Below are 26284 nucleotides of genomic sequence, written 5' to 3' on the forward strand. Positions count from 1 at the left end.
CCCAACTTCTCTCAATTCTATCCTTTTGCCTAGCATTTAGATCACAGCAAACCTTAAGTTAAGAAAATAAGAACAAAACTACAGTTAACTGTAAATTATGCTGAGGCATAAAGCATACCTTAAATCAGTATTTCCAAACTGTAGTCATTTATGGAATACTTGAATAAATGTTCCATATCTATATATAATATGTACTACATCATAATTTTTGCCTTAATCAGGAGCAATATAATTTTCTTAACATGTTTTAATAGTATCAATACAATCATCAGGTGATACTTTGGAGACTGATTTTATACCATGTGAGGGACTATAAGTAAAACCAAAACTCTCATCAGCCTGTGATCGATATTATTTTCCCACATAGGTTTGACATAAAATCACTGCCTGAGGTTACTGCGACTTTTTATCAAGATTATCTGTCATCACATTACTCATAACCGGGCTTCTGCAGTTCTGAAATTTTCTTCCCATTGAATATGTAGTGGGTATTCCGATTGATAGGTAACATTTTTGTTTAAAAAAAAAAAAAAAAAGAATCAATTTAGTCAAGTTGTCTTAGTCTTAAGGATTTCTGGATCTCGTCCTTGGAGGAAGTCAGGATCTTCCCAAGGCCTGGGTCCTCGAATATTCTTCCAGTCATCAAAAGTGGAGTCCTTCATTTTCTGTAGGGTCACAAAAATTAAAGTATATATATTAGGGTAAAATCCCTGTGACTTTTATTAGGACATTACTGAATGAATGAATAAATAAGTGAGTGGAAAAAATCCAATAGGCCCTCAATTGTAATTTTAACAAGTCAACTGCATATCATACATAATAACTGAAGTAATGGCATATCTCTTAGGATTTAGAATTTCTCTTGTTTGCTATTGATATTAACTAGACTATCTTTCATACTTTCCCCTTCCCCATCAGAATAAAATTACCAAATTAGAGAAAGAGTCTACATACTTTATTTTTGAGAGCACAAAGAAAGGCAAGAAGCCGGGAAAACTAGAGTCCAACTTTAAAGGCTGTTTCTCCATAATAATGACTAGCATGGGTTAGCATCGGTGAGAGTAGTAAAAGAGAGGAAAAGAACAAAGGTGGAGACCCTACAATCTGCTAAAACAAAGAAATGATGATTTATCCTGCACCTGAGAAATAAGCCTGAGCCTGCAAATGAAAGGACATTCCCCACAGATGCCGGGAGTAAATCCCTTTCTGTCAATAAAACCTAGCTTCAACTACAGTTTGGATCATTGTACCTTCACAGTTAGTGTGAAATGCCTCTCAGCACAGAAATGAAGGTAAGATAAAGGATAGAATATAAATGTTTCTTCATCCTTCGACACCACTCTGACACTAAATTTCCTGTATCTGCTTTGATTATTCTGAACTTATTGAGTAAATAAAATGGAAAAAGAAGCTCAGATAACACAGAATAGCTTATATCCAGATATAGGGAAAATGATACAAATTTACATTGACACTTGGATAATAAGCATTTCTCTTTTACTAACAAGCTATATAACCTTGGGCAAGTGATTTAAGTCATCTGGGCATTAATTCCCTCATAAGTAATAATAAAATGGCTCAACCAAATGGTCTACATGGTGTCTTCAATTCTTAAATTCTATGGTTTTCAAAATAACTAAAGTAAAATTTACTCCCAAACCTTCCTTAGCATCACTACATCACAAAGTGCTTACAGATTGAGAAGTAATAAGTTACAAGTTTGGACAAAATAATGGGGAAGTAGGGAACTGAAACCATTCCCTAAAGGTCACTTAGAATTTTGCTAGGAGTCTGTATTAAATATATGTGGATAGGGGATCCCTGGGTGGCGCAGCGGTTTAGCGCCTGCCTTTGGCCCAGGGCGCGATCCTGGAGACCCGGGATCGAATCCCATGTCGGGCTCCCGGTGCATGGAGCCTGCTTTTCCCTCTGCCTATGTCTCTGCCTCTCTCTCTCTCTGTGTGTGACTATCATAAATAAATAAAAATTAAAAAAAAAAGATTTAAAAAATAAATATATGTGGATAAACAAAGTTCTACGAATTTAATGTGCAAGGGAGTAAATTATTTTCAAGTATAGTTATGAAATTATCCAAAGTTATTAAAAGGCTTAAAGAAAGAATGACCTTTACCCAGATAACATAAGATATATATGTTCAAGAGAACTTAAGAATTATTCTTAGACGGGATGCAAGGCTGACAGAACAACTTCACATAAAAGTGTTTCAGTCTTCAAAGATGCAAGGCTGCAAGGCTGACAGAACAACTTCACATAAAAGTGTTTCAGTCTTCAAAGATCTTTAGTAATTGAAAGAGTCTCTGTGGAATTTTGTAAAACATGTAGTCATTGAAGACTATCCCGTACGTGTGTTGGGCAAGACCATCTAAGGCTTACCACTTAGCAACCAACTGCTACAGAATTGGGCATGATACAGAATCAAGAAGTGCTGATGAAAAGCAGTGTTACTGTTGGATTTTCAGCCCTGCTACACTGGAGACCTCTCTTTACTATCAGGTAAAGATAGTATCTAGCTGCTACTTTAACATACACCTGAGACACCAAAAACGCTACTCTTTAGGAATAAGGATTATGCCCAGAGTAATACCTACTTTAGACTCACACCAACAGAGCTTAAAGCCAACCTCTGACAAGATCCTCTAGGGAGACAATTTGGAGAATGAGTCCCATAGAGTTACAGAACTTTAGGAAACACCAAAGCCTTTCACAGATCTTCCCTTAAAAAGATAAAGCCAAGCTCAAAATGATTAGCCAATAATGGAACTGCCTGCTAAAATGAGAATCAACAATCTTCACAGGTCTCTTCAATGTACTATTCACAATGTTCACCTTTCAAGGAAAAATACCAAAACATACAAAGAAAGAGGAAAATATGATCCACAGCCAAAAAATCAACAAACTATAAGAAATGGAGAACATCTTCCCTCACCACATGCGTAATACCATGTGCTATTAAACACTTTCATTTTTGCTAATCAGATGGGTGGACAGTAACACCCCATTATAATTTTAACTAACTTTCCTATAAGTTTAGTATCTTGTCATATGTTTAAGAATGGTATTTTTTCCTTTTCTCTGAAGCTTTACATTCTTTGCCCATGTTCCACTGACCAACTAAAATATTAAACTTTTCCATATTGATCTGTAGATGCTTTTCATATTTAAATAAGTTAATTCATCATGATAAAATATACAATATTTTTAGGACTCCCCATCTAACTAGTGACTTTATATATATTATTTTTTTAGGTTAAACTTTTGAGTTTTTATATATACATTCCTCAATCTTTACTTTTAAAAGCTTTTGAATTTTGTATCACATTTAAATCAGCTTTTCTGACTCAAGACCACCAAAAAGAATCTCTATTTTTTCTCCTAGTATTTTTAGCCTTTTTGTACTTTTAAATTCTTGTTCCACCTAGAATTTATTCATTCTGATATATGAAATACAGATCCATCTTTATTTTGTTTTCAAATGACCACACAGTTGTCCCAATACTATATTGTTTAAGGTAAATAATTTTTTCTGCACTAGTAATAATTTAAGTTCACCTTAAGACAGAATTAGTCACTGACTTGGAAAACTGTTACAAAAGAGAGATTACATTAACATATAACATGTTAACATATGTACCTCATACTCTGATTCCAGTGACACTTTATTCATTTTCAGTTTTTTTTCTAATTCTGGATCAATCTGTAGAAAAGAAAGAAGAGCCATAAGTTGTTTAAGTCTGTTAGATCCAATTTTGAATTTAAAAAGTCATATAAGGGATGGTTGGGATTGTATGGCAGATCACAAACATATGATAAAATCTCTACCATCAGATGAATCATATAGTGATAACTAGCATACTGCTACCACTACTACTACAGCTATCAGCAGCTAATTTTTACTGAGCACTTTTTACATGCCAGGCATTTTGACATATATTATCTTTTAGTACTCACAAAAATATACAAGATAATTATTATGATAATGATCACAAGTAAAGATAATGGGACATAGAGTTTTAATTACTTGTTGAAGAGGAAGAAATTGGCTTTGAGCCTTGGCCTTGTGCCCCCACAGTCCATGCTGTTAACCATCCCCTAAATGATGTTATTACATATAAGTAATATAAAAAGTGCAAAAAATATAACGCTGCTCTTGAAAACAAAAAAGGATACCTTCAATACACCTGAAATAAAGAAGTATCTAAGAAAAAATTGGACAGGATTCCATTGTGGTAAATAGGAGCTGATGCCATGTTACCTGTATGTGGCAAAGTGTTTGGGAAAGAAGAATGTGATTGCTAAAATCCATAAACAACAAAACCCAAATTAAAATAAATGCAATAGCAGAATCGTGACTGAACACAGCTTAAGACCAAATTAATACACTACAAATACAACCTGAGGATTCCATTAGAATGATGCACAAGAGTTGAGATGAATGAAAGAAAAAGTATATTATGAAAGCTAGACTCAAAAATTCCAACACACATCTATGAGGGGTTTCAGAATTAGATAACAAAAAGAATGGAAGAAGGGATATAATTAAATAATTGACCAGTGATTAATTAACATTTAGAAAAACATGAGTCCCCAGATTGAAACAACACAATAAAAAATAACTGCAACAAAATAAAAACAACCCATTCTTAAGTAACAGTAAAACTTTAGAATACTAAGGATAAAAAAAGAAAATCTCAAAATCAAAAAAGAGTGTAAAGACTGTATACTTACAAAGGAGCATGGATTAGAAAAAAGACTGCTCATTAGCAACTTTGTACACTAAAAGATGATAGAATTATATCTTCCAGTATTGCTATTGAGGGAGGATTACTTTCAAACTCAGTTTTATTTTTACTATTTTATCTTTTTTCTTTTTTCTTGACTTCTGTTTGATTTTTTTCTCACTCAGTTTTGAGTGGTAGAAATATATACAAACATCAATAATTATAGTAAATATTGAACTCATCTATTAACTACGAGAGATTTTCTGAACTCTGAAAAATAATCCAGCTATACACTACTTATAAGAAATGCACGTAGAAAAGAATGAAAGCACAGGCTGACAGTAGAGGGTTATAAAAATTATAGCAAAAAACAAAACAAAACAAAACTGTGGGGACAGTGATCAATAAATAGCAGTATTTACAATGAACAAAACAGAGTTCAAGGCAAACAGTATCAAAAAGGAACATTTTACATTGATAAATGGAACTTTTCAAAAATATCTAAGAATTATAAAATACATTTTAAAAAAGAATTATAAAATATAGGGGTGCCTAGGTGGCTCAGTTGGTTAAGCATCTGCCTTTGGCTCAGGTCATGATTCCAGGGTCCTGGGATTGAGTCCTACATCAGGCACCCTACGCATATTTTATAATTCTCTCTCTCCCTCTGCTCTCCCTCACCCTGTGCTATCTCTCACTCTCTCTTGCTCTCTCAAATATATAAATAAAACCTTTAAAAAGAAAGAATTATAAGATATGTGACTACACTACTTTAAAATATACGCAGTGAAATGGATAAAAATGTAAGAAATAAACACAAACATTCTAGAAGAGTTTAACATAACTTTTGCAGAATCTAATAGATCAAGCAGATTATAATGTGATTATTGAAGATATGAATAAAATAATAGGATTTTTCTAATAGGCATATAAAGAATTTTGAGCCCAGAAAATTTAGATTGCCATTTCCCCTCAAATACACACAAGATATTTATAAGAATAGAACTTGTTCTAGGGGGATGCCTGGGCGGCTCAGTGGTTGAGCATCTGCCTTTGGCTCAGGGCCTGATCTCAGGATCCAGGATGGAGTCTCACATTGGGCTCCCTGTGGGGAGCCTGTTTCTCTAACTGCCTATGTCTGTGCCTCTCTCTCAATGTCTCTCATGAATAAATAAATTAATTAATTTAAAAAAAAGTGAAGAGTCACCTTGTTGAACCATCTTTTTCATTCTAATAGTCTTAATCTTCTTGGGCGGACAAATTTCTTGGCAGGCAACATTTCATCTGCACATAATCACATTTTCAATTCTTTCTAAACTTCATACCACTTATTTCTTTTTGCTGTTTGACTATCCATGCTATGAGGCTATACCTCTAAAATAGTACTAAAAAAGTAGCTATAATTATGGATATTCTTTTCTTATTCTTAGCTTTAATTTTAATTTTAATTAAATTTAAATGAGAATACTTCTAATGTTTCTTTATTAAGAATATTTACGATGATTACAGTTAATAGAATTCAACAAAGTGGCTAGATTGACACACAAAAATCAATCAACGTGCATGGATCTACTTACAAAATCAATAGGGTTTCTTTACTCAAGTGAAAACCAATTAGGAAATGTCAGAAAAAAGAATCCATAACCAGAATAGTCTTATCTATTTAAAAAAATTAAATCCATAGCTAAATGCATTTTTAAAAAGAAAGACTGAAGCACAGGAGGTGTCACTGGTAAATTCTATAAAATATTTAAGGAAGTAACACCAATTTTACACAATCTGTTCCAGAAAATAAAAAAGGAGGCAACCCAACTCGTGTTATGAAGCCAGCTTTGTTACCCTGACACCAAAACCTGACTGTTGGGGAGGAATTTTTCCTTCTTCCCTTCTAGGTTCATTGGCTGGCCTAATAATTAACTGACATAAAATAGAGGAATAGGAGAAAAACTAATTTAATTATGTATGTATGGAGGCCCACAAAGACATGACACTCACAGGTAGCCAGGCAATTGAGTCAGGCAATTACATATCATTCTTAGCTAAGGAAAATGAGATACGGAACTGGGACTTAAAAAGGTAAGAAGACGGGATCCCTGGGTGGCGCAGCGGTTTGGCGCCTGCCTTTGGCTCAGGCGTGATCCTGGAGACCCGGGATCGAGATCGAGTCCCACGTCGGGCTCCCGGTGCATGGAGCCTGCTTCTCCCTCTGCCTGTCTCTCTCTCTCTCTCTCTCTCTCTCTCTCTGTGACTATCATAAATAAATAAAAATAAAAGGGTAAGAAGCCAATTCACAGGAAGATGAAAAGAGCATATGTTTGGTAAACAAATGTCTACCATGCCACACAGGTAGGTCTTTCTGATATAAAAAGTTACATCTGGTAATAGGTCTCTTCCTAGTATAGGCCCTCCATCTAAGTTGCTTTAGGCAGTTAAAGGAGAGATAAAAAGCTTTCCCACAGTCTCCTGGGTTTTAACTTCAGCTGAAAACAATTCACATGCCCAAATGGCTCATTTTGGGACAGCATATCCTTCCTCCCCTCAAGACCACATAGTAGGAGGAAAAAGCAAAAACTAAAACCCACAAAAATCTCTGGAGGAATCTCTAGTGGAAGAGTAAAAATAGCTTTCAAACTAACAGAACAGTAAATTAATAAAATATTATTAATCTAAAAGAGAACTAAAAAACGGCAAAAAGAAATAATTGTAACAAATAGCACACCAAAAGAAAGCATATTTAAACCCAAATATATAAAAAATTACATTTAATGTAAATGGATTTAATGATCCATTAAAAATAAGACTATTAAAAACATATATTCTGTTTATAAAAGATCTACTTAAAACTTAAGTTTATAGAACGGTTAAGATTAAATAGAAAGCTAATGAAGTCAGGCTTTAAGGGAAAAAAAAGCATTATTAGCAAGCCAAGTATTAAGAAAAAGACAAGAGAGGGACGTCTGGGTGGCTCAGCAGTTGAGCATCTGCCTTCAGCTCAGGGCATGATCCTGGAGTTCTGGGATCGAGTCCCATGTCAGGCTCCCTGCATGGAGCATGCTTCTCCCTCTGCCTCTGTCTCTGCCTCTCTCTATGTGTCTCTCATGAATAAATAAATGAAATCTTTAAAAAAAAACTAAAGAAAAGAAAAGAAAAAGAAAAAGAGGCCCAAACAGAGTCAGTTATGCTAAGCTCATGTCACCAAACTGAAACTTAATATCTAATATAAGTTCTGTCCTCCCTCAGGAATGTAATCTTAACCAGTCAGTCTGGAATTTCCTGGTCAGCAGTAGTAAGGTAAATAAACTACGTGATTGTCCCTCCTGTCCCCCAAAGAAAGATGAAATAATGTACTCTTTCTTTGTCTCTGCTCTATTCATCCTACAGTCTATTTTATACAGCTGTTCAGATCTCCTTTCCATTTGCCTGATTCATGAATCACTGAATAAAAGCAATTTGATCTTTAAATTTATTTGAATTTTGTTTTTTAACATTAGTTTCCTCACAATAAAAACTCAAATCCTCATCAAGATGTAGTAACTCTGAAATTAAATGTGCCTAATATCATGAAATGGAGTAATAGTGAGATGTTAGCACAATTTTCTCAGTAGCAGATAGAAAAAAAGATTTTAAAAGTCAACACTACTGAAAATTTGAGAAAACACTACAAACCTGACCAAATGGATGTATTTATTAATTTCCTGACCAAATGGATGTATTTATTAATTTTTAAAATATACCCAACAATGCCAGATATACATTCTTATCAAGCACACATTGTTTATATATAAACTGATCATATGCTGGGTCACAAAGCAAGTCTCAACAAATCTCAAAGAATGAACTCATTGAAAATATTCTTTGATTACAATGCATTGAAGTTAGAAATCAATAAAAAAGTAATTTAACTAGAAAATCCCCTATACATATAAACTAAGGAAAAACACTTCTAAATAGCTTATGGACAATTGAAAAAAAAATGATTGTGAACATATTACATATTAAACTTGCATGGCATAGCTAAGCCCATATTTAAAAGGAAATTAATCAGCTTACAAGCATATATTACAAAAAAAGATGGAAAGGTAATGAGCTGAGAACTACCTCATAAAGTCAGAAAAAAGAAAAAAAACTCAAAGGAAAAAGTAAATTAAGAACAGAACTAATTAAAGGTCAAACAAATGCATGACAAAAGAACCAGCTAAACCAAAAGCTGTTGATAAATCTCAAGTAAAATTGACTTAGAAGAGAAGTAAGAGTTAGAATGAAAAGATCAACAACATAAATTTTATGGGTAATAGATACTGGGATAATATGAATACTTTTAGGCCAATAAACCTGCAAATTTAGACAAAATGGACAAATGCATAGAAAAATACAACTTTCTAACATGTAACAGAGAAAAAATAAACTATTTAAACAGTATTATTAAAAAAAATTAAAATAGGGACACCTGGGTGGCTCAGAAGTTAAGCATCTGCCTTTGGCTCAGGGCGTGATCCTGGAGTCCCGGGATCTTGTCCCACATCGGGCTCTTTGCATGGAGCCTGCTTCTCCCTCTGCCTATGTCTCTGCCTCTCTCTCTCTCTCTCTCCTGTGTCTCATGAATAAATAAATAGGATCTTTTAAAAAATAAATAAATAAAAATTAAAAAATAAACAGTATTATAATATATAAAGAGCTGAATCTGTACTTTAAAATCTCACATAAAAAATTAAAATAAAATAAAATCTCACATAAAGAAAAACCCAGGTTCAGATGGCTTTACCAATGGATTCTACTAAAGAAATAATGCCAGTGTACAAAAAAACTTCTAGTTATGTGGTGAGCATAAGCTTGAAGTCAAAACTTGAAAAAGACAGTAAGAGGACAGGCCAACTTCACTAATGCAGAATTCCTGAAGAACACACTACAAAAAGAATTCAACAACATACCAAAAGACAGTATACCATGATCAAGGTGAGCTCATTGCCCAAGAAGGCACAGTTAATTTGAAAATCACAATGGAATTTGTAAATAAACTAATACAACAGAACAGACAACAAAATAGGCACAGAAGAGCAGGAAGGAAAAAATGTTGTCTCTAAATGGTACTCGGACAACTTGTTGTCCATATTAGGGAAGAAATCCTATAAGCAGAGTTAGGCGTCCCCAGAAAAAGAAAGACCCAGACATAGCTTTTTTGATACAAAAGAAGTCATTTTAGGTCCCCAGCTATCCCCTCCCACCATTCTCCCCACACACCCCCACCCCAAACTGTGCCTTACCAACTCTACTTGCCCAAGCATACTTCTTGCAGAACTATCTAGGGGGATGTGAGAATTACAAAGAAATGAAAAAACAAAACAAAACAAAAAACAAAAAACAAAAAAACCCACGGTAGTTAAGAATTTTAAGAGAACAAAGGGAATGCAACAACTGTCTCTAATAGGCTAGTAGATAGTCTAACATATCAGAGACACACACACACAAAAAAAATCAATGGTAAAAACTTCCAGTGCTGTTTCAAAAGTAAAGATTGACCTAGCATATTCTTGAGTTGTCTTTGCAGGATTGAAACTAGCAGAAAATTTAAAGCTTGTTTTTCTTTTCTTTTTTTTTTTTTTTTTTACGATTTTATTTATTTATTCATGAGAGTCACAGAGAGAGAGGCAGAGACATAGGCAGAGGAAGAAGCATGATCGCTGCGGGGAGCCCGATGTGGGACTCATCCAGCCTCCCGGGATCATACCCAGGGTCAAAGGCAGAAGCCCAACCACTGAGCCACCCAGGAGTCCCTAAAGCTTGTTTTTCAAAGAACTCTCTGTCATCAGCTACTGTTTCTTTTCAGACCCCACTAACAAATACACTGGCTGTCCCTTCAGAAGCTTGGACTCTGGGTCAGGTGATATGGTCTGATGTAGCTTCGGAACATAGGTGAGGTTTGCTGGGGTGAGGTCCGGAGCCGACCACCAAGAAAGAATTCTTGAGCTGTCTTTGGTGCAAAATGGTAGTTTTATTAAAGCATGGGGACAGGACCCATGGGCTGGAAGAGCTACTGCCCTGGAGGTTGTGAGGGGTGGTTGATTACATACTTGGGAATTGGGGGAGGTAAGGAAAAGGGAGGTTTCAAAAGGATTTTCATATGTTAAAGAAGACTCACAGGATACTGGTGGCCTTGCCATTGTCAAGTTAAGGTTTCTTTTCCTTCTAGCAGGGCATTAAAATTAAGATAGTTGGGAGCTTCCTGAAGGAACATTACACTCTGCCCACTTCAAGTATCTGTCAGTGGGCTGCAGGTTATAAGGACATTTAATGGTATCTACATTTCCTTCTGGAAGCTAGGTTATTGATTTTAAAAAATGCTTTGTTCTTTTAAATTACTAAGATATCTGTAACCTGAGGGGGACTCATGTCTTGCAGGATTATGATCTCTGTAAATTAACTGTTTTTCCTTTCCTTAACTTTAGGGCAGCCAGGAGTGCCTGAGGAATGTCACACATATCCCACCTGGGGAGAAGGTAGGGGGTTACAGAGTGTCAGCTTCTGCATTGTCCTCAGCTAGCCTTCTGTTTCCTCATCAGTTCCAGCCCAGGAACAAGCAAGGCCCTGCATACCTTACATGAGATAACCAGTCCAAGATCCCATCCAGTTCATACTGGCTCACAGATCATGTCCATAGCTCCTTCCCCTTGTCCAACAGTTACTCTGCTTCATCATAATGTTAAAGTCTCTGCCCCAGGAGGAGCAAAGGCTTCATAATATAGGATGAAGGTATAGGCATGTTTTCTAAGTATATCTACACAACCTTATTCCTGCCTTTATGTGTGATGACAAAGCTCCTCTTTCTGAATATTCATCCTAATCTTAAATAAAAAGAACTCTCTCACCCATGTTTGGGTAGTCACCGATTTGGAAGTTATTCCTGTGATCTCCTTATCTGCTGCAAATAAAGTTTCCTGTGTATGACAACTCCACCTGCTATAATTACCTGTAGATCACCTACTGTAATCTCTGTCACTCACCAGGAGCAAATGGACTCACATTAGTGTAGTTACAATCAGCTCGGTTATAGTTCCTCCAATGCATGTGGGTTTTTTCCAAACCACCGAGCAATTAACTCAATTCTGACACCGCCTACCTGAAGATAGAGTCAGATCCCATAGGTTAATGGCTCAGTCATCCAAGACAGCCCTCCACTCCACTTCACACACAAATTGCAAATCAAGGATGTCACCTATACTTCTGACTGGCTATAGACTGGAGGTTCCAACAACCCCTCCCAGAGTTTGATCCATTTGCTAGAGCAGCTCACAAAATTGAAACATTTTATGTATAAAATGCCAGATGGAAGAGGTATTCTCTAGGACAGCCACTCTCCCAGCACCTCTACCAGTTCCCCAGTTAGAAATCTGTCCAAACACTACCTTTTTGGGTTTTTATGCAGGCATCATTACACAGGGATAATTGACTGAGTCCTTGCCATTGGCAACTGATTCAACCTCTAGCCTTACTCCCCTCTATGGAAGTCAAGGGGTGGGACTGAAAACTCAATCCTGTCTCACAAGGCTGGCTCTCCTAGCAAGTTACCCAGGGGCATTTCATAAGTTTACTAAGAGAACAGGAGACACCTTGATTGCTCTCAGCACTTGGGAAATTCCAGGGATTTTAGCTCAGTGCCAGAAACTAGGGCAAAGACTAATTACATATTTCTTTATAAATCAGAACATCACAATTCCTCAAACCGTATACAAAAAAAGAAAAAAAAATCAATCCCATTTGGGTTCCATATCTGCAGATCTGAGTACAAAAGGCAAAATAAAAATTTTAGCATTCATACAAAAATATTTATATTCTAGAGTAAAAAATTATATTTGAAGATTATATTTGGAAAAATATACTTGGAGTTAAGAAACTTCTTAAAAGGACAAAAAAAGTATAAAGTACAAAAGGAATAAAATAGATTACACTAAAATTTGTTCATCAAAAGATACCATTCAGATGACTAAAAATTAAAAAAAAAAAAAAAAAAAAGATGACTAAAAATTTTATAATCTGGCATATATAAAGAAATCTTACAAAACAAAATGAAAAAGGCCAACAAGCCACAGGAAAAATGAGCAACTAAGAGCTGAAATATCACAATAGAGGATAAACAAAAAAGGAAGCCTAAGTGGCCAATAGAAATAGAAGTGATCAACCTTAATATTGACTCCTGGAAAAAAAAGAAAAAGAAAAAGAAAACAAAAAAGAAAAAAGAAAAAAAGAGACTCCTGGGTGGCTTAGCAGTTGAGCCTTTGCCTCAGAGTGCTATCGGGGTCCTGGGATGAGTCCCACATCAGGCTCCCCATAGGGAGCCTGCTTCTCCCTCTGCCTTTGTCTCTCTGCCTCTCTGTGTCTCTCATGAATAAATATAGCCTAAAAAAAAAAAAAACAAAATCAAAAAAACAACTCACTCCTGGAGAGTAGTAAGGGGATTAGCCCCCAGTCTATCTGCCTACCAGAAAAAAGGATAAACCCTTTCAGGAGGAAAACAATATCACCTGGAATCTCTACAACTGTTTACAAACAATACCTAATATTTAATTTAAAAATTATAAGGTATGTTCAAAGACAGAACATATACTCACAAAACCAACAAGAGAAAAAAATTAGACAATAAAAGCAGATCTATAGTTAATGTATCTTGGGGATAGGATTTTAAAGTAACTCCTATATATTCAAGATACTAAAGGAAAAAGTAAAAACATGACTTCATTGAAGATTTCTCCAGAGTATTAGAATATATAGTGAAGAATTAAATGTACTTTGGGGCATCTGCATGGCTCAGTTGGTTGAGTGTCTGCCTTTAGCTCAGGTCATGATCCCAGGGTCCTGGGATGGAACCCTGCAGGAGGCTCCCTGCTCAGCTGGGAGTCTGCTTCTGTCTCTCCCTCTGCCTCTCCCCCACCATCCTGCTCCTGCTCATGTTCTCTCTCTCTTAAATAAATAAAATCAATTTTAAAAAAGAGCTAAATGTGATTTTCAAAACAAAAAAAATACTATAACTAAAATCACTAAATCAACGAATGACTTTAATAAGAGATTGGACACAGCAAAAGACAGGGTTAGTGACTGGAAGATAGAACAGAGAATATAAAAATTAAAAGTAAAAAAAGAATGGGGAAAAACAAAACATAAAAAAAGCTATTAAAAATGTTGGATACATCTGGATTAGAGTCTCATAAAGGAAGTAGAGAAAAAACTGGGCAAAAGCAACATCTGACAAAATATCAACAATTTTTTATGTTTTCTGTGGTTTCATTAAATTCTTCAAAGAAAACAATAAAATAACACAATCATTTAGCTTTCTCTTTTAGTGATGTTTGGATCATGCTGGCATTGGTATTATAATTGTTCTCATGATCTAAATCTTAGAAAACATGGTCACACATTTACAATCTTAAACTAGTACTCTTTTAAAGTAAAAAAAAAAAAGACTGTTCATGCTAAGGATTATAATGTACTTAAATGTACACTAAGGTCATACTACTTGGAATGATGTAACATGATGATCTACTATCGTGGGTCTGTGGTTGTTTGCATTAGAAGTCAAGAGGAAAAAGAACTATCACCACTAAGGATGATGGATAAACTATGCCACATCTATTTCACACTTATTTTTTAGCCTACCTCTTGGGTTCTGTACTTGCCTTTCCACTTTCCTAACCCATGACTGAGAAGCAGGAATTTCTGCTTTCTGAAATGCCAGACTTTCAGTCCTAAAATCAGGAACAGTTACAAGCAAATTCAGGTCAGTCAGTCTGAATCAATATCTTTTCCCCCCTCCTCAAAACATCTCAATTGAATTTACCCTCCCTTAATCTTCCTCATCTGTATTTGTACTCTCAACCTCAGACTTGGCCCCACCTTGATCTCCACAATCTTGCCCTCTTGACTCCTGCTTGCTCTCAACCTCTCAACCCTTATAACCCCTACCAACTTCAATTAATCTTATCCTGTCAGTCCCTCTCATATTTAGTCCACCTCATCCTCTCTACCTTGTTTGAACTCAATCTCACCCACTGACTCTTGACTTCACCTGAGTCTGACTTCTGAACATCAACCAACTTGGACCTCTCAATCTCCACAGGTCTTGTGTCTGATCCTTCTCACCTGAACTCTGTCCACTCAGCCTCCTTCTGTAGACCTTGACCAACCGCATCCTCTCAACCTTGTTCTCTTCAACCAACCTTGTCCTCTCAATTGCAATGAACCTCATTCTTTTAACTTTATCTTTCAACTTTATTCTTCTCTTTAGTGTAACCTCATCTTCTAGACCTCTCCTCTTAACCCAATCTCATTCATTCTCTCCTTAACCTAGTGATTGACACTGCCATTTATGTAGTCCTCAAAACCAAAACCTCAAGCCATGCAAGATCTATTCATAGTTTTATATGTATCATATTAGTCATCAGATACTATCAATTAGCTGCTAAAAATTGCTCTGGAACTCATTTGTTTCAATCTTCATTACAAATGTTTCATTTCAAGTTTCATTACTGCCCATGTATACTACTGCTGAAGTGCCCTAACAGATCTCATGTCTCCCTTCCCACTTTGTTCAATCCCCATCCATCTTGTCCTCCATGGCCAGAGAGGGATTTTTAAAATGAACCTCTGACCATATGCCCAATACTTTGCTTGTGTTACAGAATATTAATCATTTCCACCATTTAGCTAGCACTCATTCTTTTTTCTTTTTTTAAAGATTTTATTTATTTATTCATGAGAGACACAGAGAGAGAGAGAGAGAGAGAGGGAGGCAGAGACATAGGCAGAGGGAGAAAGAAGCAGGCCCCATGCAGGGAGGACGATGCAGGACTTGATCCTGGGACTCCAGGATCATGTCCCAAGCCAAAGGCAGATACTCAACCGCTGAGCCACCCAGGCGTCCCACTAGCACTCATTCTTAAGGTCATAATTCAAAGGCTGATGCTTCTAGTAAACCTTCTTTGTCTAGGTCTAAACTATATTCCTCTTTTTGAAGTTCTAGTAATGTTTTATGCAAAATTCTAATACAGCATTTTACTAGGCAATTATATAACTTGTTTGAGTACATTTTTATACTGGATGTCTTCCAGCCTCAATTATGCCATAAGCTTTGTAAGAACTAATTTCTTACAAATGAATCTTTATCTGTAAGATCTGACACATGATAAGCACATGACAAATATGAAATTGTTTTTCTTTTTTTTTTTAATTTTATTTATTTGAGAGAGAGTGAAAGAGAGACAGAGAACATGAGCAGGAGGAGAGGCAGAGGCAGAGTGAGAAGCAGACTCCCTGCTAAGCAGGGAGCCCATCATGGGGCTCAATCCCAGGACTCTGGGATCATGACCTGAGCTGAAGATGAACACCTAACCAACTGAGCCACCCAAGTGCCCCTGCAATTGTTTTTCAAATATATACATGTTATCCCATTTCCAAAAGTCAGATTATTATAACTTTCATCTTAAAGGGAAAGGGAAATTTTTTTCTTTTTTTTTTAAGTTTGTCTTTACTTATTCATGAGAGACACAGAGAGAGAGGCAGAGACACAGGCAGAGGGAGAAGCAGGCTCCCCACAGAGAGGGTGCTGAAGGACTTAATTCTAGGACCCTGGGATTACAACCTGAGCCAAAGATAGGTGCTCAACCACCTGAGCCACCAAGGTGCCTCAGAAATAATTTCTTAATAAAATAGGTGGAATGCTAACAAACTTTCTAATACAATTGATAATTGCTCTATTCTTGCAGAGAAATTGTATATTCTTTTTAAATTTAATATTTACTCTAATACTTATGGTCTTTAAAACTAGTTGGAGCTGATGTTTCTCTTATTTTTTTTTCTGTTCTTTTTTTATATAAATTTATTTTTTATTGGTGTTCAATTGATGTTTCTCTTAAACCATGAATTAAATGAGAAAACTGAAGAAGTCTTTAATACTCTTTACTTTCCTACCAATAATAATTAATTAATAGAATTAATATACATTATATAACATATTTCATTAGCAGACTTCAGTAATACTGGTAGAAAATTTTACTTATATGTAAATATTATATATATGTATATGCATATAGGAAATTATATATATGTTTTTAAGATTTTATTTTCTTGAGAGAAAGCACGAGCAATGGGAGGGTCAGAAGCAGTCCCTGCGACTGCAGGGCTCAATCCCAGGACCCTAGGATCATGATCTGAGCTGAAGGCAGACACTTAAGCAACTGAGCCATCCAAGGCACCCCACATAAATACGTATATATTTATATATTTATATATTTATATGTTTATTTAATTTATTTATATTAATATAATATATAATTAATATATAATTTTTAATATATAATTTATATTAATATATTAAGTTATTTGTTTATATGTTTATTTATATTTATTTAAATATATTTATATATAATATATACTTTATATATTATATATTTATTTATTTAATTTATTTACTATTTTATATATATATATTTATAACATGAGAAATAACTCAAATATCAGATGTAGTCACAAACAAAAATGATATACTTCTTTTTTTTTAAAGATTTTATTTATTTGAGAGAGAGAGAATATAAGCAAGGAGAGGACAAGAGGGAGGACCACAGGGAGAGGGAGAAGCAGATTCCCTGCTCAGCAAGGAGTCCTGAGATGCAGGGCTCATCCCAGGAACCTAAGATCATGACCTGAGCCAAAGACAGACATTTAACCATCTGAGCCCCCAGGTACCCCCAAAACTACATATTTCTGAATGAATTCACCAGAGTTAATTAACCAGAGTTCTTATGTAACACTTGGCCTAAATTTGTTAGTAACTACATAATCATAGAGGGTGAAAATCCTAGCACTACTTCTATTTTTTTTTTTTTTTTTTTTTTGCACTACCTCTAAATAGCCATATAACCATAGGTAAATTACTTAAGCTCTCTGAGCCTCAGTAAAATAAATTTCACGAGTAAAATAAATTTCACATACACACACATATATATGTATATATAATTTTACATATAATATATAAATATGTTATATACCTATATATATAAAAGGTAACTACCATTATTTATTTATTTATTTATTTATTTATTTATTTATTTATTTTACTACCATTATTTATAATGAGAAATAATTTTCCTTTCCTTCAGTATTAGTATGTCATTATACTTTATATATCAACATAATTTATAAAATTACTGGTATTAATATGAAATAGCTAATTTATAATTGGAGTAATAAAATGGGAGTGAATATATTTTATTGGAGAATGCAGTATTGCAAATTTTCTAATGAATAAGATTACTGAATTCTGGGATCCCTGGATGGCGCAGCGGTTTGGCGCCTGCCTTTGGCCCAGGGCGCGATCCTGGAGACCCGGGATCGATTCCCACGTCGGGCTCCCAGTGCATGGAGCCTGCTTCTCCCTCTGCCTGTGTCTCTGCCTCTCTCTCTCTCTGTGACTATCATAAATAAATAAAAAAATTAAAAAAAATATTAAAAAAAAAAAAGTATTAAAAAAAAAAAAAAAAAAAAAAGATTACTGAATTCTTTGCATTTCATGATTCATTTCCATATGATGATTAATGTTGTCTTAAAGAATAAGAGCCCAAAGATCATATGTCCACCTTGAAAAATTAGACAGAACTCAGACAGCTTAGTACACTGAGTATACACATCTAAGCCAGAACATATGTATAGACAGACACGTATCAAACTCCAATTACAGTCCTTACTTTAATTTTCACAGCATCATAGCGGATTTGTGAAAACTCGCGAAGACCAAAAGAACCTCCAACAATCAGCAACTGAAAGAAAGGAAACAATCAAACAAAATAGAAGGTCAGAATTCAGTCTATCTACAGATTACTTATCTAAATGCCAACAATGGCAGCTCACACGAAATCCAACAGGTTACTTTCCTGGTGAGTTAGCATTCATCTGCTCAGAGTAGATGCAGTATATATACACTGTCACTAGGAAACATTTTATCCTATTACCAAATATCAAAGTCAGTACCCTAGCCTTGTTTGTTTGTTTTTAAAGATTTCATTTATTTGAGAGAGAGAGAGAGAGAGAGAGTGGGGAAGGAGCAGAAGGAGAGGGAGAGAGACATGCAGTCTCTGCACTGAGCGCAGAGCCTGACACAGGGCTTGATCCAAGTACCCGGAGATCATGACCTGAGCCAAAACCAAAAGTTGCATGTTTAACCAACTGAGCTACCCAGGTGTCCCCAGTACCCCATACTTATATTCCACTTTATGGTTTAAATAACATCATCACAAGCATTAAGCTAAGAAAAAAATCCATTTAACAGATGAGGAAATAAAAGCATAGCCAACTAAAAGACTTGCCTATAATTACACTTGGTAAAGCTAGAAATTCCCTTTTAGCCTCATTTCTTCAAGACCAGAATTCTTTTGGGGCGCCTGGGTGGCTCAGTGGTTGCGTGTCTGCCTTCGGCTCAGGGCATGATCCTGGGGTCCTGGAATTGAGTCCACATCAGGCTCTGAGCAGGGAGCCTGCTTCTGCCTCTGCCTATGTCTCTGCCTCTCTGTGACTCTTATGAATTTAAAACAAAACAAAAAAAAGACTAGAATTCTTCCAATTTCATGATTTTGCAAAATCAGCCAACTACACAGTAGTTGGCTTCTCCATTTTCTTACCAACTAATAAAAGGATCTAATAAAATACACCACACTTCTCAATATGTGGCAAACCTCAAAAGATCCCTCCAACTGCCAATGCTGCTTTATCATCTCCTCCAATAACCTAAAGGGCTTTCACCCATAAACTTAAAGCTGCAAAAGTCTAGGAATTTGGATAAAAATAGTTTGATCTCTACCTTCCTTTTTATAAAAATATACTAATATTACCAATTAAAGAAATATGAAGATATAAAACATTGTAAAATATAAAATGTCACAATTTTGAAGTTGAAGTACTAACAAAACCTTGAGGATATAAATTTTAAAACCCAGCAAGTCAGACCACATAAAAATTCTAAATGTCTATCCTGACAAATAAATGAAATAGGGACGCCTGGGTGGCTAAGCGGTTAAGCGTCTGCCTTCAGCCCAGGGCATGATCCCCGAGTCCTGGGATCAAGTCCCGTGTCAAGCTCCCTGCATAGAGCCTGCTTCTCCCTCTGCCTGTGTCTCTGCTTCTCTCTCTGTGTGTCTCATGAATAAATACATACAATCTTAAAAAATAATAATAATAAAACCCTCTTGACTTTTACCCCAAAACTTTCTGCCTCAATCTTTCACATCCCAGTAAATGTCAACTGCTCTCATCCAGTAACTCAAGCCAACTTCTTTGTGATCTTCAAAAGCTCCTCTCCTTCGTATCTCATGTCTAAACCATCCCTGAGTTCTCTCACCTCCACTTTCAAAATAATTCTTGAATTTGACAATTTCTGACTATACCTTCTTCTAATATTCTAGTCCAGGCTACCTCTTTCTGGAACTCTTTCTGGAACTACTACAATCACAGTACCCACATGGTACATAATGAAGAAGTTGTCTGATCTTTGTCTTGGGTTCCTGGGAGGAAAGTACTAACTTGGAATTTCTTGAGTGACAGGAATATCTTTGTCATTGATGGTGAGTCCCAAGGACCATGCCTGAGTTTACCCTAATGAGGTGACTCATAGTAGGCCCCTCGACAGTTGCAGGATACAGGTGGGCCATGCTGGAATGACCAACCATATGACTAGAAGGGTGGGGCTTTAAGTCATATGATATTAACTTGACCTCCCCACCTCCAAGGAAAAGGGGCTAGACACCGAGTTCCTTCATATAGCTAATGATTTAATTAACCATACCTGGGTGATTAAACCCCGATTAAAAAAACTCCTGGACACTGAAGCTTGGTTGAGCTTCCTGGTTGAACACATCAATGTGCAGGGAGGGTGGCAGGCCCTGATTTCACAGGAAGAAAACATGGAAACTCTGCATTTGGGACCCTCCCAGACCTTTTGGGTCTCTTCTTTTGGCTGTTCCTAATTTGTAGCCTTTATAATAAAAATTATAATTGAAGTATAGTGCTTTCCTGAGTTCTGTGAGCCATTCTAGTGAATTATTGAACTTGAGGGAGTTAATAGGAACCCAAGAATTCGTAACCAGTTGATCAGAAGTATAGGTGGTCTAAGAATCCCAGAGCTTTCAGCAAGTGTCTGAAATAAGGGGAGTTTCATGAAGGATTATTCCCTTAATCTGTGAAGTCTGTGCTAATTCTGATTGGTGTCAGAATTGTATTGCATCACCTACCACTCATTACTACAGTATCTACACTCCTAACTAAATATCTTCATTTGTGCAATACGTCCCATGTCGTCTTATGTACTGAAAGACCCTGATTCATCAATTTTCCATTTTCTAGATCATGAAAATCTTGCTTATTATATGATTCACCATAAAAATGTTATTATTTCTCCACTTATTAACAAACTTCTCTAGACCTCACTTTCTCATATTACTATCTTCTTTCCTTGTTCCTATCTGCTGTAAAATTTCTCAAAGTTGTTGATGCTCACTGTCCCTTCCACTCTCTCTTAGACCCATTCCAACCACCAATGACATCCAGGTTACCAAATCAATGGTTGACTCTCTGTTCTCATCTTATTTCATGAGTAAAAGTTCACAGTTGATCATTTTCCCCCTTTTCTCTTAAACCTGGTTTTTCTTTTACCTGAGAATACTTCTTAGTGTCCTTTATTGGTTTTTCCTGTATACCTAATCCTCTAATGTTAGAGTACCCCAGGGCACAATGGTTAGTCTTCTCTATCTACATTAATTTCTTTTGTGATCTCAATCAATCTTAGAACTTTAAAAATATTCACATGTTGATCATTAACATTCCACCTTTAGAAGGAATCAAGAAGGGGAACCTGGGTGGCTCAGTTGGTTAAGCATCTGCCTTCAGCTTAGGTCATGGTCCTGGAGTCCTGGGATGGAGCCTGTATTGGACTCCCTGCTCAGCAGGGAGCCTGCTTCTTCCTCTCCCTCACCCTCTCCCCCTGCTTGTGTTCTCTCTCTCAAATAAATAGACTCCCTGCTTGGCAGAGAGCCCCATTCAGGCTTGATCTCAGGACACTGAGATCATGACTTGAGGTGAAACCAAGAGTTGTACACTTAACCAACTGAGCCACCCAAGCACCACATGATCTGACAAAGATTATAAAGTAATCATTAGAGGCACCTGGGTGGCTCAGTGGTTGAGTGTCTGCCTTCAGCTCAGGTCACGATCCCAGTGTCCTGAGATCAAGTCCTGCATCGGGCTCCCCGTGGGGAGCCTGCTTCTCCCTCTATGTCTCTGCCTCACTCTCTGTCTCTCACGAATAAATAAATAAAATCTTTAAAAAAATTTTTAATAATGCAATCATTATAAAAATGTTTCAGAAAGCAGTAACAGATGTTCTTAAAACAAATGAAAAATTAGAAAATCTCACCAAAGACATAGAAAAAAGAAACAAAAGGTGACATCAGTGAAATGGCAGAGTAAGAATCTCCAAAAATCTTCTCCATCAAAGCAATGAAAAGATTGGCAAAAGTTCTCAAATCAACTTCTTCAAAAATCTGAAAATTAAGCAAAGGCTTATAGTAATGTTTTGAACATTTCCTAAAGAAGACTGAATCTCAGTAAGAACAGAAAGTTTGGTGGCATTTTTATTCCTACCTGTTCACCCCAGCTCCATGGTAACCATGAAAAGAAACAGCATGCAATAGTGGTACAAAGCAGTAACCTCTGGAGGGGCCAAATGGGGTTGGGGGCTCTTTAAAATTTTATTCTCTGAGAACTGTCACTGCTTGACCAATCTGGTGGTTCAACAGAAACCTTAGTCACAAGGCTGTCTTCAGTTTTCCTGACTTAGAGCTCAACTAGCACAACACTCCCAGGAAGAATGTTGAAAAAATTCAGAGGCAATTGTTTAACATCAGGACTGACTGCAGTGGTAGGCAACAGAGCAAATAACAGTCTAACCAAAAAAAGCTTAAAAGGAAAATAGGAGAGATAAGGTGTCCACAGAGGACTCTGCAAAGTTCACACATATTCCTGAGAATCTATAAAGAAATACTCATAAATAGAACTGTGCCCATGTCGAGTGGTGTATATAAGCTCAGGAAAGATAATGAGAAAGTCCTAAACACTTATATATGGCTAACCTTGAGGCTCTGAGCAAGCAAGAAGTAAAAGCTCGAGGCAGAGTTGCATCCTGCCTGGCTGAGTGTTGAAGACACACCAAAACAAGGCCCTTGACAAAGATTTACTAGTCCCAGGTGTTAAGGAAACCTCCATTCAATTAAAAAAAGAAAAATAGCCCTTGGGAGTGCCTGGGTGGCTCAGTGGTTTAGTGCCTGCTTTCGGCCTAGGGCGTGATCCTGGAAACCCGGGATCAAGTCCCACATCAGGCTCCCTGCATGGAGCCTGCTTCTCCCTCTGCCTGTGTCTCTGCCTCTCTCTCTCTCTGTGTCTCTCATGAATAAAAGAAAAAAAAATTTTTAAATGAGCAAAAGATCTGAATAAAAATTTCTCTAAAAAAGAAATACAAATGACCAATAACCATGTATGAAAGGATGTTCCATATCATGTCATAAGAGAAATGCAAATCAAAACCACAATGAAATGCCTTCACATCCACTGAGGATATAATTTTAAAAAGATGGACAATAACAAGTGTTGGCAAGGACGTGGAGGATTCACTGCTGGTGGGAATGTAAAATGATGTAGCCACTTTGGGAAACAGCTTCACAGTTCCTCAAAATGTTAACCATGGAGTTACCAGATGACCCAGCAATTCTACCACTCGGTATATTACCTAAGAGAAATGAAATCATACATCCATACAAAAATTTGTACATGAATGCTCATAGCCACATTCATTATGGTCAAAAATGGAAACAATCCTAATTTCTTTTTTTTTTAACAGTCCAAATCTCATCCATGGATAAATAAAATGATAAATAGGATAGGATTAGGATAAATAAAATTGTCTAACCAAATGATGGAATATTATTTAACCATTAAAAGGAATGAAGTTTTGAAGCGTGTTAGAACATGAATGAATCTTGAACACTATGCTAAGTGAAAGAAGTCGGTTACAAAATGCCACATGTTGTATTGTGTTATTAAATATATAGACAGGAAATGACTGCTAGTGAGTATGGTATGTCTTCTGGGGTGATAAAATTATTCTAAAATTAGACAGTGGTGGGGGTCCTTGGGTGGCTCCGTGGTTTGACGCCTGCCTTTGGCCCAGGTCGTGACCCTGGAGACCTGGGATTGAGTCCCATGTTGGGCTCCCTACATGGAGCCTGCTTCTCCCTCTGCCTGCATCTCTGCCTCTCTCTCTCTCATGAATAAATAAAATCTTTAAAAGAAAAATAAAATAAAATAAGACAGTGGTGACAAGTGCATAACCACGAATATCCTAAAGACGCTGAATTGAACACATCAAAATGGGCTAATTTTTTGGTGTGCTGGAACCAGTACATCACTGGTCAGATCAGAAAGGTAAATTCTGAAGACTAAATGGGCAATGTGGAAGCTGAAACAAATATATCCTCCTTTTCAAGTAGTTTGGACAAGAAGGGAAGGAGAATAGTATTAGTGTATACCTGGTATTCCAAGTCCTCTTCTGTATGTCCTATGAAGCATTAGTATTTATCCAAGAGAGGAAATAATTTCAGCTCTAAGATAAATGTAGTATAGTCATTATGGCGTGTGCAACTGATACATGATGAAGAGGAGGTATCTTTTGGGTTCTTTCTAGCAGTGCTTGGTTTCAGAGTACTGAACTCCATTTTCCTCTCCCGATATATTTGTATATTTAGGGCTCATATTTTGAAACATGATCCTCTAGGTCCAGTAGGAGGTAGAGACAAGGACAGAGTAACACATTTGGGGAAAAGGCTACTGTGGCACTTTCTATTCCCTGAAATAAAACAAAAGAGGAAACCCCTAAGTACCCAGAAGGTACTTCCCCACTAGTGGTTTTAATATCCCAGCTCTGCTGATTTTTGAAAAATGAGAAACAAAATCAAATGGGGTTTCACTGGGACATGCAGGTGACCTCAAGTTAGTGACCACAACCACACTTCTGAATGGATCTCCATTTAGGGAGAAGAGGAATCTACAGAAAGGACAGTTTTCACACATGCCCTGTTATCTACACAAATATAATTACTACATTTTCTTTTAAGACCGTTTTCTTTTCTTTTTCTTTAAGATTGTATTTATTTATTCATGAGAGACACACACAGAGAGAGAGAGAGAGAGAGAGAGAGAGGGAGAGACACAGAGGGGGAAGCAAGCTCCACGCAGGGAGCCCAGGACCCCAGGATCATGACCTGAGTCGAAGGCAGATGCTCAGCCACTGGGCCACCCAGCTGCTCCAAGACGGTTTTTTTTTTTTTTTTTTTTAAGGTCACTTTTCTTCTTTACTTCTGCTTAGATGCAAAAAGCGGTACCTGCACCTATACCAATATCCGTATCAAAGTGACAAATCGTTATGTTATTAAAAGAAAGTGGCTTTGGTCCACACGCTTTATTGAAATGGTTTCGTTTACTAGGCCATCCAGGCTTGCCGAAGCAAAATAACTTGCCAAGGTGCAATAGCAAAAAATAATAATAATAATAAAATAAAATAGTGATTTTTTTTTTTTTTTTTTTTTTTTTTAGAAAAGGCGGGGCCACAGGGAGGGGAGCTGTCTGGCTGGGTTCCAAGTCCGGCTCGTGCTTCGTCAACCTCAACCTGTATCTTCAGGACGAAGTCCTCGGGGAACGCAGGGTAGGGCTGACGCCAAAAGTACGCTCGAAACGATCAACCGCAAGTCAGCGGCCTTTGCAAGGCTGTTACGATGCGTCCCGGCAACGGTCCTAAACACTCCCATCTCCACAAGGTTGTATTTTCGCTCATAACAACCACCCGGGAAGAACGACAGCGGTTCCCAAACCAGGAAGCCGAAGAAAGGTGGAGATGCCCGAATTAAGGGAAGGCAGCCAGTTTCCACGACCCGCAGCACCGTCCAGGTGGAGCAGGGGGCTGGAGTGAAATCCGGCGCGCTCGCTCCCTGCTAACTGCGAGGGGAGGGGGGCAAAGGGCCCTCAAGATCCTAGGGCCACGGAACCGGGAAGACTCACGCCGCCGCCGCCAGCCCCTTCCTCGCCCGGGCGCGGCCGGCCCCGCCTTCCGCATCCGGGCTCCCCGCCTTCCGCATCCGGGCTCCCCGCCGCCGGAACCCAGCCCCCCCCACGCCCCACCCCTTCCGGAATCCCGCCCCGCACGTTCTCCTCCCGGCGCTCACCAGCATGGGGACCCCGTAGCGCAGGGTCTTGTTCTTGCGCAGGGCGCGCAGCAGCGCGTGTACAGACATGTCAGCTTTTCCGCGCACGCGGACGCCTAGTTCAACGGGCCCAGCGCGGCCTCCCGAATCCAAGCTCCCTCCCCAGGAGGGAGACCTTGACTTCGTCTCCTTGCCCTGGCCTCCCGGCGCTCCGTCCTCCCCCGTTAGGCCTCCGCCAGGCCAAAGCAATCGATGCGTCGTCACACG

The 26284-nt window shown here is 37.3% G+C and overlaps 1 protein-coding gene across 1 annotated transcript; it reads right to left on the bottom strand.

Annotated features, from left to right (window-relative positions):
- Positions 1-127: 127 nt before the first annotated feature.
- LOC119863880 (cytochrome c oxidase assembly protein COX16 homolog, mitochondrial) lies at positions 128-26284 on the bottom strand. Its single transcript, XM_038545094.1, has 4 exons — positions 26039-26284; positions 18467-18538; positions 3653-3715; positions 128-665 (listed from the first exon to the last, which is right to left on the bottom strand). Exons 1-4 carry the CDS (start codon positions 26105-26107, stop codon positions 549-551), a joined length of 321 nt encoding a protein of 106 aa, XP_038401022.1. The 5' UTR covers positions 26108-26284; the 3' UTR covers positions 128-548.

This window comes from Canis lupus, chromosome 8 (genome assembly GCF_011100685.1).
Source record: "Canis lupus familiaris isolate Mischka breed German Shepherd chromosome 8, alternate assembly UU_Cfam_GSD_1.0, whole genome shotgun sequence".
Classification (NCBI taxonomy): Eukaryota; Metazoa; Chordata; class Mammalia; order Carnivora; family Canidae; genus Canis; species Canis lupus.